Source organism: Trichomycterus rosablanca, chromosome 9 (genome assembly GCF_030014385.1).
Source record: "Trichomycterus rosablanca isolate fTriRos1 chromosome 9, fTriRos1.hap1, whole genome shotgun sequence".
NCBI lineage: Eukaryota > Metazoa > Chordata > Actinopteri > Siluriformes > Trichomycteridae > Trichomycterus > Trichomycterus rosablanca.
In genome coordinates this window covers 821,347-842,616 of record NC_085996.1, presented here as the reverse complement: position 1 = coordinate 842,616, position 21,270 = coordinate 821,347, and the positions used below count along the sequence as shown (strand labels likewise).

The 21,270-nt window shown below is 47.5% G+C and overlaps 1 protein-coding gene across 1 annotated transcript; it reads right to left on the bottom strand.

Annotated features, from left to right (window-relative positions):
- Positions 1-1,305: 1,305 nt before the first annotated feature.
- lrfn2b (leucine rich repeat and fibronectin type III domain containing 2b) lies at positions 1,306-15,337 on the bottom strand. The gene is made up of 2 exons (XM_063002568.1): positions 13,962-15,337; positions 1,306-2,269 (listed from the first exon to the last, which is right to left on the bottom strand). Exons 1-2 carry the CDS (start codon positions 15,335-15,337, stop codon positions 1,342-1,344), a joined length of 2,304 nt encoding a protein of 767 aa, XP_062858638.1. The 3' UTR covers positions 1,306-1,341.
- Between the last annotated feature and the right edge of the window lie 5,933 nt (positions 15,338-21,270).

Sequence of the window (21,270 nt, the reverse complement as noted above, 5' to 3'; positions counted from 1 at the left end):
GGGCAGGGACGTGTGATGTGGATCCGATCTGGACGTGATAACGCACTTTATATCGATGTGCGTCTGGCACCAGCAGCTACCGGCCAGATTATTTAATATCACTTCCATTCATCCTGTAATTGAATGGAGAGGTGGCGCTTCTGGTCCTTATCGCTTCATCTCCGAGCTCTGCTGAAGGTCTGGAGACGTCTCGGATGGAATTAATTCTGAACTCGTGGAGCTTTTAACCGCGTGGACGTGATTTATTTATTTTATAGAGCTTCATCCGGAAAGTAACGTGAAAACCGTCCGACTGTGCTGTCGTACACTGTGTAGCCGAAAGTATTTGGACGCCTGACCGTGAGCTTGTTGGACGTTCCTAGAACTAGAACATCAGCCGCTCTTCTGAGAAGCTTCTCACGTGACTTTGAACCACAGTGTGTCTGTGTGTGGGAATTTGTGCCCGTTCAGTCAAAAGATGACAGCGCTTGTGTGGCTGGGCGCTGATCAATCAGTCGGTGTTCCGATTTATCCTAGAGCTGTTGAGTGGTTTGAGGTCAGGGCTCTGTGCAGGTGCTTTATAGAGCTCGCTTATGCTGGAACGGGAAAGGACCTTCCCTAAACCTTTCCTAAAGTAAGGTTTGGTGTGGAGGAACTCCAGTGGCCTGCACAGAGCCCAGACTTCAACCCCAGTAATCAAGTCGATCGCACACCAGGCCTCTCCAAAATCTTGTGAAAAGGCCTCCCAGAGGAGCGGAGGCTGTTGGAGCTGCAAAGTTCTCCATAGACCTTGTAGAGCACCTTGTGCGATGCCTTCCACACCCAGGAACGTGGTGGAACGGTACCTAGTAACCGCCCGTGCAAAGAATGGCATTGTAGGTGGTCATCCTGGGGAAGAACTGAGCACGGCTCAGCCGAAGATGCCGATGACCCTTAACGTGGTGGAGTCGCCCAACAAGCTCATGGTCGGGTGTCTGGACACTCTTGGCCGTAGAGTTCATGACTTGACACGGCAGATACTCCAAACTGGAAGGTTCTAATAAAAACCACCTCAGTGGAGCTGCTGAAGTTCTGCTTCTGCAGACGAACCCTTGGAGACCCGAGGGAGCGGAACCAGACGAGGTATGAACGTAGAGCGACTCTTCCTCTGAGAGAGAGGCGAGACGAGATAAAAATATAAAAGCTTTCAAATTCATGACACGTATAAGCAGCGGAGACGGTTAGCGTGGCAGTCTGGACCACGAGAGTCACACCGAGATACCCTGACACACCCACACCAGCGTATTTACTACGTACAAACCTTGATGGGGATCAGTTGGACACCACCGCTGCATCGTTAAGATAAACAGAAGCTTCATGAACCTACACGGTGCTCTCCACCACCCATTCTGAACCCTCCAGAGTTCCCTTGCTGCTCGTAGCGTCGTCCTTGAGGAGCATGCCGTTGATGGAGAGGCTCCGTCTGGTCCAGACGCTGCTGATCGACGCGGCAAAGTCACCGGCGTCGAACGAGTGGCTCCGTCTAAACCTGGAGCCTGAGGTCCTGCCTAACAGAGGCTCCCGGTCACTCGGGGGCAGCGAGGACGGATACGAGGAGCCGGAGACCGTTTGGCTTTTAAGCTCCAAAGACGTGATGGCACCCAGGAGATGGTCCAGATTTGGTCTCGGTTTAAGAGGCGCCGACCTCCAGATGCTGGCCAGAGCGCTGTTGGGGCTGCAGGAGCGCAGACCGCCGACGGAACCCACCGAGGAACCGGAGGACGAGGACACGGAGCTGGAGCTGCTCTGCAGAGAGCCGCACTTAAAGTCCACCAGCTCGTCCCGCAGGGTGACCTTGGGATTGTCAGATTTAGGGTTGGGTTTGGAGTTCGACGGGGACGCGAGGACGCCTCCGTTCTGCCCCAGACGCCCGTCGTTGCTCTGTGAGTAGGCGTCGCCGACGTCACTAAGCTTGCTGACAGGAAGCTCCAGAGAGTCGCCGTGTCCAGGTCCAGGGACGGCCCCGCCCTCTCCAGCCTTGTAGCGCACCATGAGGATGACGATGAAGACGAGCAACGTGGCGACTATGATGCCCCCCACCACCAGGATCATGGTGCCACCTAGCAACTGCCCGTGCAGAGAATGGCATTGTGGGTACTCGTCCTGGGTGAAGAACTGGGTGCAGCCCACGATGCTGGTGGCCGTCAGCGTGGTGGACGAGTCGTCCCAGGCCGCCAGGACGCACAAATCATAGCGGCTTCCAGAGACCAAGTTGTTCACCAGGAAGGCTTTACTGGAGGGAGGGATCATCCTGCAACACACAGAGAGAGGGTTTTAGCACGGTCTGCAGGGATTCAACACATCCTACCTGAACGCGTCCTACCTGAACATGCCCAACCTGAACACGCCCGTTCAGAACATGCCCAATCCTAACACACACAACTTAAACATAACCATCCTGAACACATCCTACCTGAACACGCCCGTTCAGAACACACCTGTCCTGAACATGCTCTATTTAAACACACCTTACCTGAACACGTCCTACCTGAACACGTCCTACCTGAACATGCCCATTCAGGACACGCCCGTTCAGAACATGCCCAACCCTAACACACACAACTTAAACAACCATCCTGAACACATTCAACCTGAACACATCCAACCTGAACACGGCCGTCCTAAAAACATCCTATCTAAACACACCTTACCTGAAAACACACCCCCTCTACATGACCATACTGAACACATCCAACCTAAACACATCCTACCCGAACACGGCCGTCCTAAACACACTCGACCTAAACACAATTAACTTTAACACACACAACTTCAACATACCCATCCTGAACACATCTAACCTGAACACATTCTACCTACACACACCTGACCTGAACACCTTTCCCTTCATCCGCCCGTCACTCTGAGTATTAAATCAGCCCTCCAACCCCGCCGGATGCCACTCCAGACGGGTACACGGCCCTCTTCATTTCCACTTTACCAGCTGTGATAAACGAGCGCGTCTCCTCCGCCCTGGCACGCGTCCACCAGCACGATCACGGATGCGAGGACGGTCCGACGTTCCGGCGCTTCTGGTCATTTACACTCCGAGCGCCTCACGTCTCCGGCTGGCGCGAGACCTCCCGCGCCCACCAGGGAGGGATTTCAACCAGACGTTAATTCTCTTTAATTCAGGATCCTGACGAAGTGGCACCCGGCGGGAACGCACCGCGCCAACCGGGATGGAAAATAAGCGCCGGTTTATGATGGGAGAAGATGAAGGTACGAGGAGCGCCCCGGGCTCGGGAATGTAATTTTGGAGGGGGGAGGAAGAAGGTCTCACTCTCTTAGAGGTGGCACAGCATCAATCACAGGGAGGGGGGTTCGGAACCCGGATAAAAGCTTCTGTTACAGAAACAGCTGGCACATACCTAAAACTGCATCATCCTGATCAGGGTCGTGGTGGGTCTGGCACCACTGGTAACACTAAGTGCTTGGCAGGAACACCCTGGGCACAGCGCCAGTCCACTTCAGCGCAACGAAAACTCTGGGAAACCGTTCATTCATTCACTGATTCAGTGATTCATTGAATAATTGATTTCTTCATTTATTGTCTATTTTATCCTGGTCAGGGTCGTGGTGGGTCTGGCACCACTGGTAACACTAAGTGCTAAGCAGGAACACCCTGGGCACAGCACCAGTCTATTTCAGGGCACCGAACACTCTGGAAAAGCGTTCATTCATTCACTGAGTCAGTGATTCATTGACTCAATTGATTCATTAATTCCTTCATTCATTGTCTGTTTTGCTGATGGTTTATCCTGGTCAGGGTCGTGGTGGGTCTGATTTATTGTCGCAAGGCAGGAGACACCCCGGACAGGTCGCCAGTCCATCACAGCACACACACACACATTCACACACACACACACACACACTCACACACACACATTCGCACACACACACACACTTTGGGGGATTTCCAGTAGTTCCAATTGATCTTTGGAGTTATGCGAGGAAACCAGAGCTCAAGACGAAAACCCAACCAGACCCTGGTCACCCGCTGGGGAATTGAACCCAGAGCATTCTGGGTAGGACAGACAGATGTTCCCGTTTGTCCAGTCTGCATTCTCTGGGTGGATCTCAGGAACAGCGGGAACAGCACTTCACAATAACACTAATGGACGTGCACATTAAAAAGAGATGAGCACTGCCGAGGGAACTGGGCGAGATGGGGCGGGGTGGCGCGGGCAGGGCGGGGCAGGGTGGATGGGCACCAGAGCATCTTCGCGTAATAATTCATTTTGTAACCACGGCTCAACCAGAGCAAATTACTTCCGCCGAACTGGCACACCGGGCAAAGTTTAATAAACAAACCCACACAGTCGGATCATCAGATCGTGTCCATGATTACCATGAGTGCAGAAAAATATTCAACCCCTGTAGTTTATCTCTTATTTAATATACACTATACGGCCAAAAGTATTCGGACGCCTGATGGTGAGCTTGCTGGACATCCAGGTTCAAAAACAAACGTTATTAAAACAGAGTGACCCTCAATGTGATCACTTATAACAACAGCTGCTTTACTGAGAAACTTCTCACGAGACTTTAAACTACAGCACGTCTGTGTGTGGGAATTTGTGCCCCTTGTGTTCCGGTTCATCCCAGAGCTGTTGAGTGGGGCTGAGGTCAGGGCTCTGTGCAGGACACTGGAGCTTCTTCATGTCTTTATTGAGCTCACTTTGTGCACAGGAACAGGAAAGAACCTTCCCTAAACTGTTGCTGCAAAGTCAGAAGCATATCATTAAACTGTTTTATGACACCTGATATTTTCCTGGTTGTCAATCATTTGAATAGAAGACAGATCTGAACTGCAGGCAGGCCAATCAAGCACACGCACTGTGTCTACAAAGTATAATTATATAATATTATTACTATTATCATTATTATTATTATTATTATTATTATTATTATAAATTACCATTATTATTATTATTACATTATTATTATTCGTTTTATTATTATTATTATCAATATTATTATTATTATCAATATTATTATTACTGTTATTATTATTATTATCATTATTATTATTATTATTAATATTATTTTTATTATTATTATTTAATAATACTGTTATTATTATTACTACTGTTATTATTATTATTATTATTACTGTTATTATTATTATTACTGTTATTATTATTATTACTGTTATTATTATTATTACTGTTATTATTATTATTATTATTACTGTTATTATTATTATTATTATTACTGTTATTATTATTATTACTGTTATTATTATTATTACTGTTATTATTATTATTATTATTATTACTGCAGCATGATGAATGAATGTACATGCATGCCGTTAGGTTTATTCGTCCCTGTGTGTGGTCGTTGCGTGACAGTCAGTACGGGTGTGTGTTATTCTGCAGTAACACACTGTGACACCGTTCAATAAACCATGTTGAGTGGTGAGTGTGTGTGTGAGTGTGAGTGTGTGAGTGTGTGTGTGTGTGTGTGAGTGTGAGTGTGTGAGTGTGTGTGTGAGTGTGTGTGTGTGTGTGTGTGAGTGTGTGTGTGTGTGTGTGTGAGTGTGTGAGTGTGTGTGTGTGTGTGTGTGAGTGTGTGTGTGTGTGTGTGAGTGTGTGTGTGTGTGTGTGTGTGTGTGTCCTGTCAGTCAGAGCGCAGCAGTAAAATCAGACTGTGTGGTGAACGCTGCACGGTGAGTGATGAATTGATTTGGTTCGACCTGTCCACACCGTGTTCCACTGCCCCCGGCCATGAAGTAAACCTGCTGCTGTGTGGTAGCAGAGGGGTAAAAGCCTCAGTCGGTGTTCCGGTTCATCCCAGAGTGGGACTGACCTCAGGGTGCCTTCATGTCTTTATAGAGCTTGAGTCAAGCTGGAAGGGGAAAGGAAGGGGCCTTCCTTAAACTGTTGCTGCAAAGTTGGTTGCATGTTATTTATTTTATTTATTATTATACCTGTTATTTTCCTGATCATCAAACATTTTTACAGGTGACAGATCGGAACTGCAGGCAGGCCAGCACACGCACTCTGTAACATTATTATTATTGTTACTATTATTGTTATTATTATCATTATTATTATTATTATTATTATTATTATTAGTGTGATTGCCTATGGGCAAGCACACTATTGTTATCCGTTAGTCATATTATTATTATTTTTTTTCTTTTTATTATTCCACCACTTTCGTCGCCGGCTATCTCGCCCCGCAGTTTTCGAGATATCGACACTGTTCCAACGCCAAATCGTCCGGCCTGTTGGTGCGACGCGGGCTTGTATACAGCTTTCGGATCCGCCTGCCCGTTCGCCCGCCACGCCCTCTTTTGTAGCGATTTTTTTCCCATAGACTTCCATTCATTTTCAAAAAAATTTTGAGATATCGATGCCGTTCCAACTCTAGATCGTCCGGCCCGTTATTGGCATCACTTATTGAAAAAAAGTTTTTTGATCCGCCCGTCCGTTCACCCGCCACGCCCGCTTTTGTACCGATTTTTGGTCCCATTGACTTCCATTCGTTTTCTTTGAATGGTTGTTGAATGGTTATTTCTATAACGTTTATTTAACCTGTAAGAGTCCCATTCACTTCCATTCATTTTTTGAAAGTTTGAGATATCAACACCGTTCCAACTCTAAATCGTAAAGCCCCCTGATGTAACCCCGACTCAGATACAGTTTTGGGGATTCGAACCCACACCCACCTGCCACGCCCGTTTTCCGGCTCCATTCACTTCCATTCATTTTTTGAAAGTTTGAGATATCAACACCGTTCCAACTCTAAATCGTAAAGCCCCCTGATGTAACCCCGACTCAGATACAGTTTTGGGGATTCGAACCCACGCCCACCTGCCACGCCCGTTTTCCGGCTCCATTCACTTCCATTCATTTTTTGAAAGTTTGAGATATCAACACTGTTCCAACTCTAAATTGTAAAGCCCCCTGATGTAACCCCGACTTGGGTACAGCATGGGGATTCGAACCCACACCCACCTGCCACGCCCGGTTTTTGGTCCCATTCACTTCCATTCATTTTTTGAAAGTTCGAGATATCAACACCGTTCCAACTCTATATCGTAAAGCCCACTGATGTAACCCCGACTCAGATACAGCATGGGGATTCGAACCCACACCCACCTGCCACGCCCATTTTTGAGCTCAATTCACTTCCATTCATTTTTTGAAAGTTCGAGATATCGACGCCGTTCCAACTCTAAATTGTAAAGCCCACTGATGTAACCCCGACTCAGGTACAGCATGGGGATTCGAACTCACGCCCACCTGCCACGCCCGGTTTTCTGCCCCATTCACTTCCATTCATTTTTTGAAAGTTTGAGATATCAACATTGTTCCAACTCTAAATCATAAAGCCCACTAATGTAACCCCAAAATGGGTACAGCATGGGGATTCGAACACACGCCCAACTGCCACGCCCGTTTTTCAGCCTCATTGACTTCCATTCATTTTTTGAAAGTTTGAGATATCAACGCCGTTCCAACTCTAAATCATAAAGCCCACTGATGTAACCCCGACTAAGGTACAGCATGGGGATTCGAACCCACACCCACCTGCCACACCCGTTTTTTGGTCCTATTCACTTCCATTCATTTTTTGAAAGTTTGAGATATCAACGCCGTTCCAACTCTAAATTGTAAAGCCCACTGATGTAACCCCGACTCAGATAAAGCATGGGGACTCGAACCCACACCCACCTGCCACGCCTGTTTTTTTGTTCCATTCACTTCCATTCATTTTTTGAAAGTTTGAGATATCGACGCCGTTCCAACTCTAAATCGTAAAGCCCACTGATGTAACCCCGACTCAGGTACAGCATGGGGATTCGAACCCACGCCCACCTGCCACGCCCGTTTTTCGGCTCTATTCACTTCAATTCATTTATTGAAAGTTCGAGATATCAACGCCGTTCCAACTCTATATCGTAAAGCCTACTGATGTAACCCTGACTTGGGTACAGCATGGGGATTCGAACTCACGCCCACCTGCCACGCCCGTTTTTCGACTCCACTCACTTCTATTCATTTTTTGAAAGATCGAGATATCGACGCCGTTTCAACTCTAAATCGTAAAGCCCACTGATGACACCCCGAGTTGGATAAAGCATTGGGATACGCACGCCCGCCCGACCGGCACACGGCAATCACACTCGCATTTTCTCCGGAAATGCACTCTCTAGTTATTATTGACATTATTATTATTATTATTATTGACATTATTATTATTATTGACATTATTATTATTATTATTATTGACATTATTATTATTATTATTGACATTATTATTATTATTATTAGTGTGATTGCAGAATGCAAGCACACTATTGTTATTGTTATTTTCGTTTTCAATATATTATTGCCATTCCGCCCGTTTTTTGTCTCCCTTTCTTCGTCCGCAATTTTCGAGATATCTACCCCGTTCCAGTGCCAAATCGTCCGGCCCATACGGGAATGGACTGCTTGTATACAGCTTTTGGATCGAACCAACACTGTGGGCACAGTGCCCGTTTTAAGGTGCCCGTTTTGCCCCATTGACTCCCATTCTTTTTGAAAAAAATTTCGAGCTATAAATGCCGTTCCAACTCTTGATGGACCGGGTCATTAATTAGCGCCCAAATCCAAAAAATCATCTGGATACGCCCATTTGTGTGGCATTTATGCCCGTTTTTGCCCGAATTTTGAGAGAAAAGTTTTTACACCTTTGGCCTTCCATAACACGTCAACGTGATGACGTAGGCAACCACCTCGGACTGTTCCGAAAAAGCAACATGGCTGCCGATTTGAAAACGAACTTATTTTGGTCTGTAACTAAAGTATTAGTGATTTTTAAAGTAAAAACGCTGCACAGAATGAAATTATAGTGCAGTTACACTTAGCAGTGAGCGTCAAATCGATCGCGTTGCAACAGAAAAAAAGATATTTCTATCCGTTAGCTTCAAGGCTAACGGATGCATTGAAATCAATGGGAATTGCTAAATGCTAAAAGAGGGACCGAAGTCTGAGTGCACTATGCATCTGGTGATTTGAATTGAATGGTTATTTCTACAACCTTTATGTAACCAATGAGTCCCATTGACTTCCATTCCTTCGGCTCAAATCGAGAGCTAGGATTTAGACAGAGTCGCCTGTGTGAGTCTTCACCCCCCCAAACACACACACTGCAGCTCTTCTATACAGCATTTAGATACGCTCACTTCCCACTGATGTAACCCCACTCACATACAGCATGGGGATTCGAACCCACACCCACCTGCCACGCCCGTTTTTCGGCTCCATTCACTTCCATTCATTTTTTGAAAGTTCGAGATATCAACGCCGTTCCAACTCTAAATTGTAAAGCCCCCTGATGTAACCCCGACTCAGATACAGCATGGGGATTCGAACCCACACCCACCTGCCACGCCCGGTTTTTGTCCCCATTCACTTCCATTCATTTTTTGAAAGTTCGAGATATCAACGCCGTTCCAACTATAAATTGTAAAGCCCCCTGATGTAACCCCGACTCAGATACAGCATGGGGATTCGAACCCAAACCCACCTGCCACGCCCGGTTTTCGGCTCCATTCACTTCCATTCATTTTTTGAAAGTTTGAGATATCAACGCCGTTCCAGCTCTAAATTGTAAAGCCCACTGATGTAACCCCGACTCAGGTACAGCATGGGGATTCGAACCCATGCCCACCTGCCACGCCCGGTTTTCAGCCCCATTCACTTCCATTCATTTTTTTTTAATTTGAGATATCAACGCCGTTCCAGCTCTAAATTGTAAAGCCCACTGATGTAACCCCGACTCAGGTACAGCATGGGGATTCGAACCCATGCCCACCTGCCACGCCCGGTTTTTGTCCCCATTCACTTCCATTCATTTTTTGAAAGTTCGAGATATCAACGCCGTTCCAACTCTAAATCGTAAAGCCCACTGATGTAACCCCGACTCAGGTACAGCATGGGGATTCGAACCCACACCCACCTGCCACGCCCGTTTTTCGGCTCCATTCACTTCCATTCATTTTTTGAAAGTTTGAGATATCAACGCCGTTCCAACTCTATATTGTAAAGCCTCCTGATGTAACCCCGACTTGGGTACAGCATGGGGATTCGAACCCACACCCACCTGCCACGCCCGGTTTTTGTCCCCATTCACTTCCATTCATTTTTTGAAAGTTCGAGATATCAACGCCGTTCCAATTCTAAATCGTAAAGCCCCCTGATGTAACCCCGACTCAGATACAGCCTGGGGATTCGAACCCACACCCACCTGCCACGCCCGGTTTTTGTCCCCATTCACTTCCATTCATTTTTTGATATTTCGAGATATCGACGCCGTTCCAACTCTAAATCGTAAAGCCCACTGATGACACCCCGAGTTGGATAAAGCATCGGGTTGCGCGCGCCCACCCGACCGGCACACGGCAATCACACTCGCATTTTCTCCGGAAATGCACTCTCTAGTTATTATTATTATTGACATTATTATTATTATTATTATTATTAGTGTGATTGCTGTAGGCAAGCACACTATTGTTATCCGAAAGTCATATTATTATTATTAGTGTGATTGCAGAATGCAAGCACACTATTGTTATTGTTATTTTCGTTTTCAATATATTATTGCCATTCCGCCCGTTTTTTGTCTCCCTTTCTTCGTCCGCAATTTTCGAGATATCGACCCCGTTCCAGTGCCAAATCGTCCGGCCCATACGGGAATGGACTGCTTGTATACAGCTTTTGGATCGAACCAACACTGTGGGCACAGTGCCCGTTTTAAGGTGCCCGTTTTGCCCCATTGACTCCCATTCATTTTGAAAAAAATTTCGAGCTATAAATGCCGTTCCAACTCTTGATGGACCGGGTCATTAATTAGCGCCCAAATCCAAAAAATCATCTGGATACGCCCATTTGTGTGGCATTTATGCCCGTTTTTGCCCGAATTTTGAGAGAAAAATTTTTACACCTTTGGCCTTCCATAACACGTCAACGTGATGACGTAGGCAACCACCTCGGACTGTTCCGAAAAAGCAACATGGCTGCCGATTTGAAAACGAACTTATTTTGGTCTGTAACTAAAGTATTAGTGATTTTTAAAGTAAAAATGCTGCACAGAATGAAATTATAGTGCAGTTACACTTAGCAGTGAGCGTCAAATCGATCGCGTTGCAACAGAAAAAAAGATATTTCTATCCGTTAGCTTCAAGGCTAACGGATGCATTGAAATCAATGGGAATTGCTAAATGCTAAAAGAGGGACCGAAGTCTGAGTGCACTATGCCTGAAAGCGGTAAATGAGACACAGCCGATCATAGATTGCGCAATACCATGGCCCCTGCAGTGATAATCACATGTAAATGAATGAGTACTGATTTGTAAGCAGTACAAACGTGCAGAAATGCATTTTTTTTACAGGTTTGGCTTTTCAAACACACCCAGAGTGAACTTGTGCTCACACCACAGCTTGTGCACAGATACAGTGGCCTGTCTGGGAGAAAGTATTCACACCCCACGCACCGCACCACTTCTAAACGCATGCGCACCCCCAACCTGCGCACGCTTGCCGACCGGCACACGGCAATCACACTCGCATTTTCTCCGGAAATGCACTCTCTAGTTGTTATTTTCGTTTTCAATATATTATTGCCATTCCGCCCGTTTTTTGTCTCCCTTTCTTCGTCCGCAATTTTCGAGATATCGACCCCGTTCCAGTGCCAAATCGTCCGGCCCATACGGGAATGGACTGCTTGTATACAGCTTTTGGATCGAACCAACACTGTGGGCACAGTGCCCGTTTTAAGGTGCCCGTTTTGCCCCATTGACTCCCATTCATTTTGAAAAAAATTTCGAGCTATCAACGCCGTTCCAACCCTTGATTTACCGGGTCATTAATTAGCGCCCAAATCCAAAAAATCATCCGGATACGCCCATCCGTGTGGCATTTATGCCCGTTTTTGCCCGAATTTTTGGACAAAAATCTTGACACCTTTGGCTTTCCACAGAACGTCAACGTGATGACGTAGGCGGCATCTTCAGCCCGTTCTGAGAATAGAAAATGGCGGCCGCCAAAAAAGCTGACTTATTTTGGTCTGTAACTAAGGTATTAGTGATTTTTAAGATGAAAACGCTGCACAGAATGAAATTATACTGCAGTTACACTTAGCAGGGAGCGTCATATCATTCGCGTTGCAACAGAAAAAAAGATATTTATATCCGTTAGCTTCAAGGCTAACGGATGCATTAAAATCAATGGGAATTGCTAAATGCTAAAAGAGGGACCGAAGTCTGAGTGCACTATGCCTGAAAGCTGTAAATGACACACAGCCGATCATAGATTGCGCAATACCATGGCCCCTGCAGTGATAATCACATGTAAATGAATGAGTACTGATTTGTAAGCAGTACAAACGTGCAGAAATGCATTTTTTTACAGGTTTGGCTTTTCAAACACACCCAGAGTGAACTTGTGCTCACACCACAGCTTGTGCACAGATACAGTGGCCTGTCTGGGAGAAAGTATTCACACCCCACGCACCGCACCACTTCTAAACGCATGCGCGCCCCCGACCTGCGCACGCCCGCCGACCGGCACACGGCAATCACACTCGCATTTTCTCCGGAAATGCACTCTCTAGTTATTATTGACATTATTATTATTATTATTATTATTATTATTGACATTATTATTATTATTATTATTATTATTATTGACATTATTATTATTATTATTGACATTATTATTATTATTATTATTATTATTATTATTGACATTATTATTATTATTATTATTATTATTATTATTGACATTATTATTATTATTATTATTATTATTGACATTATTATTATTATTATTGACATTATTATTATTATTATTATTATTGACATTATTATTATTATTATTGACATTATTATTATTATTATTGACATTATTATTATTATTATTATTATTGACATTATTATTATTATTATTGACATTATTATTATTATTATTGACATTATTATTATTATTATTATTATTGACATTATTATTATTATTATTGACATTATTATTATTATTATTGACATTATTATTATTATTATTATTATTATTAGGCACTACGCAGTAACTCCCCCTACAGGACGCTAGTTCATCGTGGGTTCTCGTCCATCACAACTGCCTCTCTCAGGCCTAGCCTGGTACGTCTGTATGTAGACGCCCGACAGTCTGAGATTTTGGACTGTAATAAGTGCCTTAATGCTTGTACCTGTGTGTGTGTGTGTGTGTGTGTGTGTGTGTTAGCATTAAGCTCCAGACGTGGTGGCAGCACTAAACTTAGACTGATTAGCGCTGCATTAGCTCAGATAATTGAGGCATTTAATAATGAGAGCTTGAATGTTAATAGGTTAACGCGGCTCGTTTACTCTCACGCTCTGATGTTTACGTCCACAAATACCATCACCTCACCCTCTCCACCACACCCCCATTACCTGGTAGGCCAACTCGGCCGCCCTGTAGCCTGGTATAAAGAGCTTTTGGCTATCAGTCAGAAGATTGTGGGTTCAGATCCCGACCCTTCCATGCAGGCTTCAATTCACTGTGCCCTCAAGCAAACCAAGGAACTCCAGCGTCCTGCACAGAGCCCTGACCTCAGCCTTACTCAACATCTCTGGGATAAACCGGAACTTTAACATTAATGCTAAGCCATACAAAAAACTGGACGTCCAGCAAGCTCATGGTCAGGCGTCCAAATACTTTTGGCCATATAATGTAGCTTTAAGAAAGCTACAATGGTTTCCTGGTCTCAGGTGCTTCAGGCTGGTTTGGATGTTCTTCTAGCCTTACAAGAAGAGGTTATACTGGTGTAGTTGGTTTTCCAGTTGGTCCTGCAGTTATCCACACCGGCGCTGCAGTGACATCTACTGGACTGAGCTAACAAACACAAACGCTAACAAAAGGCTAGTAAGACCGCGACGTGAAGCTAACTCTTACCTGTAGACGAGCACTTCATCGTTGGAGCAGTTGTACTGCAGCTGGAACATCTTCACCTTGGGCGCCGCCTTGCTGACGGACCACCTAACGAGAGCGGAGTCTGCGGTCACCTCGGAAACCGAGACCGCCTTCTCCTTTTCCGCCGGGCCCTTGGGCGTGGCTCTCGAGCTTCCCGTGATGTCCGAGAGGCGAGACCTGGGCTGTCCGGTTCCGTTGCCCATGTGGGGCAGCTGGACGATCGACAGCTCCACGGAAGCCGTGGATTCGCCGGCCACGTTCGCGGCGATACACGTGAAGGTCCCGAAGTCTTTGGAGGTGGTGATGGTGATCACGAGGGTGCCGTTGGCGTACACTACGACCCGGGAGGAGTTGCCCAGCAGACGGTCATCAGGGGCGACCCAGTGGACCATGGGGGTCGGATCTCCGACAGCCTCACACTTCAAGCTGGCCGTCTGCCCCTCCAGAACCAGCAGGCGGTGTGTGTGCTGGGTAATCAGCGGCTGCTCGCAGGTGAACTCGCTCTTCCTGATGCCCCAGAAGTAGCGCCCCTTCAGCGCCGGAGGGGAGGCGCAGGTTTCCAAGTCGTTTTGGCGATCCAGCCGCCGAAACCAGAGCATCTCGCAGTTACAGTGCAACGGATTACCGCCGATGTTCAGCGACAGCTGCGGCGCGAAGGGCGTCGACACCTGCAACGTGTCGTGCGCCGAGTCCTGCGCCCGGGCGAACACCGGGTCCGGCGGCAGCTTCCGGAGACGGTTGGACGTCAGGTCCAGGCGGGCGAGTCTCTCCAGATCTACGAAGGTTCCTTCCGGAATGTATTCCAGCAAGTTATGGTCCAAGGTGAGCTGGTGCAGGTTGATCATCTGGCGCACGGAGTCCCAGGGCACCGTCTGCAGGTTGTTGTAGGACAGGTCCAGGTCCTCGATGGCCGGCGCCAGGTCGCGGAAGGCACGTTCGGAGATGCGGTTCAGCTGGTTGTTGTTCAGAATCAGGTACTGGAGGTTGACGAGGCCGTGCAGGTCGTCGGGTCCGAGCTCGGCCAGCCGGTTGTTGTCCATGTGCAGCGAGCGCAGGGTCTCCAGGTCAGCGAAGGAGAACGGCTGGATGGAGCTGATGCTGTTGCGCGACAGGGTCAGGTCCACCAGCTCCGTCATGTTGGCGAAGTCCTGCTGCGTGATCCGCAGGATGAAGTTGCCGCCCAGGCGGAGCTCCACCGTGTGCCGGTCGATGTCCGGCGGCACGAACAGAAGGCCCTTGGAGGGACACAGCGTCCCCAGGGACTCCGACAGGTTCTGGCACAGGCAGTATTTGGGACAAGCATGAACTGCTTCCACGGCCATAACCAGGACCAGCAGCTGCCAGAACACCTGGTCCATGGTGGACTCATAGAAAGGAACCTGCAGGAGAAAGAGAAACATGGTCAAGTGAAGAAGGAACCAGTGACAAGTGCTAGTCATCGTTCAGAAACCTGCACCATAACCGACGAGGGAGAAGACGTCCTCTTTAAAACATTATCTACCATCTACCAGAGGTTTCCCACCATCTACCAGGAGTTTCTGACCATCTACGGAGTTTCCCACCATCTACCAGGGTTTCCGACCATCTAACAGGGGTTTCTGACCACCTACCAGGAGTTTCTGCCCATCTACCAGGAGTTTCTCACTATCTACCAGGGGTTTACCTCCATCTACCAGGGGTTTCTGACCATCTACAAGAAGTTTCTCACCATCTACCAGGAGTTTCTGCCCATCTACCAGGGGTTTCTGACCATCTACAAGGAGTTTCTCACCATCTACCAGGGGTTTACCTCCATCTACCAGGAGTTTCTGACCATCTACGGAGTTTCCCACCATCTACCAGGGTTTCCGACCATCTAACAAAGGTTTCTCACCATCTAACAGGAGTTTCTGCCCATCTACCAGGAGTTTCTGCCCATCTACCAGGGGTTTCTGACCATCTACAAGGAGTTTCTCACTATCTACCAGGGGTTTACCTCCATCTACCAGGGGTTTCTGACCATCTACAAGAAGTTTCTCACCATCTACCAGGAGTTTCTGCCCATCTACCAGGGGTTTCTGACCATCTACAAGGAGTTTCTCACCATCTACCAGGGGTTTACCTCCATCTACCAGGGGTGTCTGACCATCTATCAATGGCTTCCAACCATCTACCTGAGGTTTCTTACTATCTACCAGGGGTTTCCTACCTGCTCTCAGGGGTTTTCAACATCTACCAGGGGTTTCCCATCATCTACCAGGTTTCCCTGGTTTTGTGATGGTTGGCTGGACTAATGGGTCCAGTAGTGCGCTTCTCAATGCCCACACTGTACTGATACACGCTGGATATGTAAATGCGGTCTATTGTAAATGAACTACGATTAATTTTGGAACACTGAAGCATTGATGAATAATTAACGTTCCTCAGACATGTGAGGAGAAGAACACGGTGTCCACTCTGCACGCCGGCCTGCGGTCACTCAGCTGCACTCGCGGGCACTTAGGTGCACTTATACGTCTCCTTTATCGTCAGCGATACGAGAGCAAGAAGAAGAAGAAGAAGAAGTACTTCATTACAGGAGAAGCAGAGCGGCGGATCAGCTCCACAATAACGATGATAAGAGGGTCGGAGGAAACGAGCTCCATGCATCAGGACCACGGCTCCAGTCCTCATGATACCACCATATTCTGGTGAGGGTGAGGAGCAGGGAGCAAAACCTCGGAGTTATTAGATGATTAGAATGATTATAAGAGCTTTTCACTGTGCACCGTCACCAAGGGAGGGATTCAAACCTCAGCTCCAGGAAAAGATGGGACAGGATGCGAACAGAACCCCAAACCGTACAAACAACAAACAAACAAACAAACAAACCCAAAACATCTAAACCTTTGAAGCAACAGAATCACGATCAGGTATTAAATGAGCATCCAGAGAAACACATCAGATTAAAAACATCTCAGCTTTCCCCGTCTACAGTCCATGATATTATTAAAGAGTCCGGAAACATGAAAAGCAGAAATAAATCCAAGTATGATCTTTTGGAAACAAGGTTGCCAGATTGAGACCGTTTGGCCGTGTGCAGAGGAGGGATGAAGGGTGAAACTGGACGTCCAACACACTAAAACCAGGCATCCAAATACTTTTGGCCGTGTATTGTAGCTCTCCTAAACCAGTGCTCACCATGGACGATAGATAAAATCCACCTGCTGGAATAACCTGCTGCACTCTGAAGGAATTGGGCATGATGGGAATGGACAATTTGGGGACAAGGTTGCCAGATTGAGATGGTTCGGGCGTGTGCAGAGGAGGGATGAAGGGTTAAACTGGACGTCCAACAAGCTCACAGTCAGGTGTCCGAATACTTTTGGCCGTATAGCCTAGCTCTCCTAAACCAGTGGTCATGATGGATGAAGATAAAATCCACCTGCTGGAATAACCTGTCGGGAATGACGGGTATGGACAATTTGGCTGGATGGACAAGGTTGCCAGATTGAGATGGTTTGAGCATGAAGGGTGCTGAAGATGGAGAGGAAGGTGGTCAGAGGTTCAGGTCAGGGTGAGATGGAGACCAATGGTCCACTGCGGCGCCCCCTAATGGGAACAGACGAAAGAAGAATGTGTTGGAGTGTCTGCAAGTGCAGGTGCTAGACTGCCATTAATATGTGTGGTGCTTTACATCAAACACACTGAAGACACACTGTGAGGACAGTGTGTGTGTGTGTGTGTGTGTGTGTGTGTGAGGGTCGTCCCTATGGCCAGTGACACCGCTGCAGCACCACTTTGATCTTTTTCTCTTTGATGTGCTACACGGTCCTACAACATTTCACACACTTCTGTCCCCGGCTTCATTTCTACCCCTAATAACTGCTGGCAGGTCCAGGGAGGGGGCGGCAAGGGGGACAAGGGGGACAGGGGTCAGCGCCCCGATAAAAATAAACCTGACCCCCTCTAGAGGTGTCCTAAAATGGTCAAACTCAGGACAACAGCAACCGATCAAGCAACCAAGCTTCATAATAAAACTAGTCGGGCAGATATTCGATCTGGGGGTCACGAGGAACGGGCGCAAAAAAGGGAACTGGCCATGATTAAACTAGTCCGTCTGACCATCAGCTTGTTGGACGTCCCGTTCCAAAACCAGACTCACAGTCGACGTTACAGCTGGAATGAAATGGTACTGAAATTCCATTTTGAGCTTATAGAGGCGCTTTGGGCATGCCCACTTCTGGCCGTGTATTGTAGCTCTCCTAAACCAGTGGTCAGCCTGGACGGTAGGTAAAATCCACCTGCTGGAATAACCTGCTGCACTTTGAATGAGTTCAAATGACAAATACTGACACGCCCAGTAAAAGCGAGACTGTTATAGCTGCAAAGGTCCCATGGTTTTGGAGTGGGGTGTCCAAAAAGCTTCAGGTGGCCACATGCTCTCCTGTGCGGATCTCCTGCTGGTCAGTTCCTTCTAACTACACCGTTTCCATAAAAAAAATCTGACGGCCCCGGAAAAGAGACACGCCCCGCCCCGCCCCGCCCCGCCGTCCCATAATTCCTCACTGCCAAGTGGGTTCATCCGCTGAGGGACCAGCGGAGCCGGTTCTGCCCCCCGCCCCGCCCCGCAAGCCCGCCCGCCCGCCGTCCCATAATTCCTCACTGCCAAGTGGGTTCATCCGCCGAGGGACCAGCGGAGCCGGTTCTGCCCCCCGCGCGGCGTAAATCAGCCAGAGATCAGAGCCAAGGACGCCGAAGAGGGGCCGAGTGGATAAATCCAGAGTGACCGTTTAATATGAGGCCTGGACACACACACACACACACACACACTCTCTCTCACACACACACACACACACACACACACACACACACTCACACACACACACTCGGACTGAACAGAATCAGCAGATCCGAGAACCATCATCATCATCATCATCATGATGGTGTATAAACGTTCCTCCTGCCTGAGAGCTTCTCGTCCTCGCCTCATTAACATCGACCTAGATGAAGAATTCAGCTTCAAACACACCACATGCTCAAAAGTATCTGGACGCCCCTTCTAAATACTAAATTTATGCGTTCCAGCCACAGCAACAGTTTAGGGAAGGTCCTCTCCTGTTCCAGAATGAGCAAGCTCTGTAAAGACGTGAAGAAAAGCTCGGTGTATAAACGTTCCTCCTGCCTGAGAGCTTCTCGTCCTCGCTTCATTAACATCGACCGAGATGAAGAATTCAGCTTCAAACACACCACACGCTCAAAAGTATTGGGACGTGTTTTATCCACATGAATCGCAACAGTTTAGGGAAGGTCCTCTCTTCTTTCATAATGAGTGAGCTCTATAAAGACGTGAAGAAAAGCTCGGTGTACAAACGTTCCTCCTGCCTAAGAGCTTCTCGTCCTCGCTTCATTAACATCGACCGAGTTTAATTCAGCTTCAAACACCACACACGCTCAAAAGTATTAGGACGTCCCTTCTGAATACTGAAGTCATGTGTTCCAGCAACAGTTTAGGGAAGGTCCTCTCCTCTTCCATAATGAGTGAGCTCTATAAAGACGTGAAGAAAGGCTCGGTGTATAAACGCTCTTCTTCCTGAGAGCTTCTCGTCTTCGCCTCATTAACATCGACCGAGATGAAAAATTCAGCTTCAAACACACCACACACGCTCAGAAGTATCTGGACGCCCCTTCTAAATACTAAATTTATGCGTTCCAGCCACAGCAACAGTTTAGGGAAGGTCCTTGTTATGATTATCCTAAGGGAGGACTCAATCGCGGTATACCTCAAAAGTAACTGAAATAATGAGCTGGGCCAGCCCAAGCCAACTGAAATAATAAACTGAAAACACTGAAAGTTCACGTAAAAATAAAACCCAAAAATAAATAAACAGTTCTAATGATGATCGCACACTGGTGCGTTAATGAGCGATTGCACTTATTCTTGTGCAATGGGTGAGGCTCGAACCGGGAACCTCAGGCGTTTCAACACAGTAACGTACGCGGAGCGCCACAGCGCCACTGCCGTTAATGCCGACGGCGGGGAATAAAAAGGACAAACGAAAGAATCGCCTTTCTGCGAGTTCAAACAAAAGGAGAAGTTCAGAAGATCGGGATAACTTAGAAAGATCACTTTGAATTATTTAACTTATTTATCTCGTAATTATTATTATATTGTTTTATTAATGTGATTAACACTTAAAGCATTTAAAGCGTGGGTTCACGTCCGGGAGCTGAGAACTGAGTGTAGCGCTTTTGTACTGAATCTCAGCACCCCCGAAAGTGGGCGTGACAACCACGAGAATTTTAAAGCACGGAGCACGCCTGCTCGTGCCGGGAAAAAAAAAGAGAAGAAGAAATATTCGGATCCCCGTAGGGAACGAGCTGAACGCCAGGGAATGGCGATAAACTCCCCGCTTCACTGGAATGCCGGGGAGATGAAAGTCTAAGAGATCTATCTCAGACAATGAGGCAGAGTAAAGAGAGAGAGTGCTGCAGCTCCTCCGGTCGAGGAGGAAGCGCAGTTAAGAGGGAAGAGAAGAAAGGCGTTTCTCCTAGTAAAATCAGGAGAATGCAAAGGAGTCACACACTGACTAAATCTTTCCCTTAAACAGATTTATTACCTCGGCCCCTGGGCCTACCGCAAACTCTCTATGAGACCTTGGGTTACCTGTGTCCCTGACATACAGCGTGCAAGCGAGCACAAAAGAGGGTGTGACGAGGAAGCCTGGCTGAGTGCTTTCTTAAATACACGCTCAGCCAGGTGTTCCTCGTGAGCGCTGATTGTTCGAGGGTGGTTTGGGATTTGTAGTTCCCTTCCCTCGAGGCCTGTTATGGGCTGTACGCCCTCTGGTGGTAACTGATGGAATCTCGCCAGGTCGGCTCCCCCTGGTGGGCACAGAGGGAGTCGATCGGCCTCCAGCAGCGCGGGCACCGGAGGCCGCAGGGTGAGCCGCGGTCTGGCTCCCTCCAGTGGTCGCGGGGTGCGTAGGCCGACTCCTAACAGTCCTCTCCTGTTCCAGCATGTGTGAGCTCTATAAAGACATGAAGAAAAGCTCCAGCATCTTGCACAGAGCCCTGAGCTCAGCCCCACTCAAGAGCTCTGGGATGAACCGGAACACCGACTGAGGCTTTCCTCTTTTACTAAACGGGCACAAATTCCACATTTGGACCCCTGAGCAAGGCGGATAACCCCCACTGCTGACCGCTTGGATACAATGACCCCCTTATTGGCACAAGAGCTGAGCAGAACCTTCTTTTATTTCCAACGATGCTTTTGGACATCGCGGGGCGTCCGAATACTTTTGGTTCTGACCCGAGACCCCCTGAGAGTCTT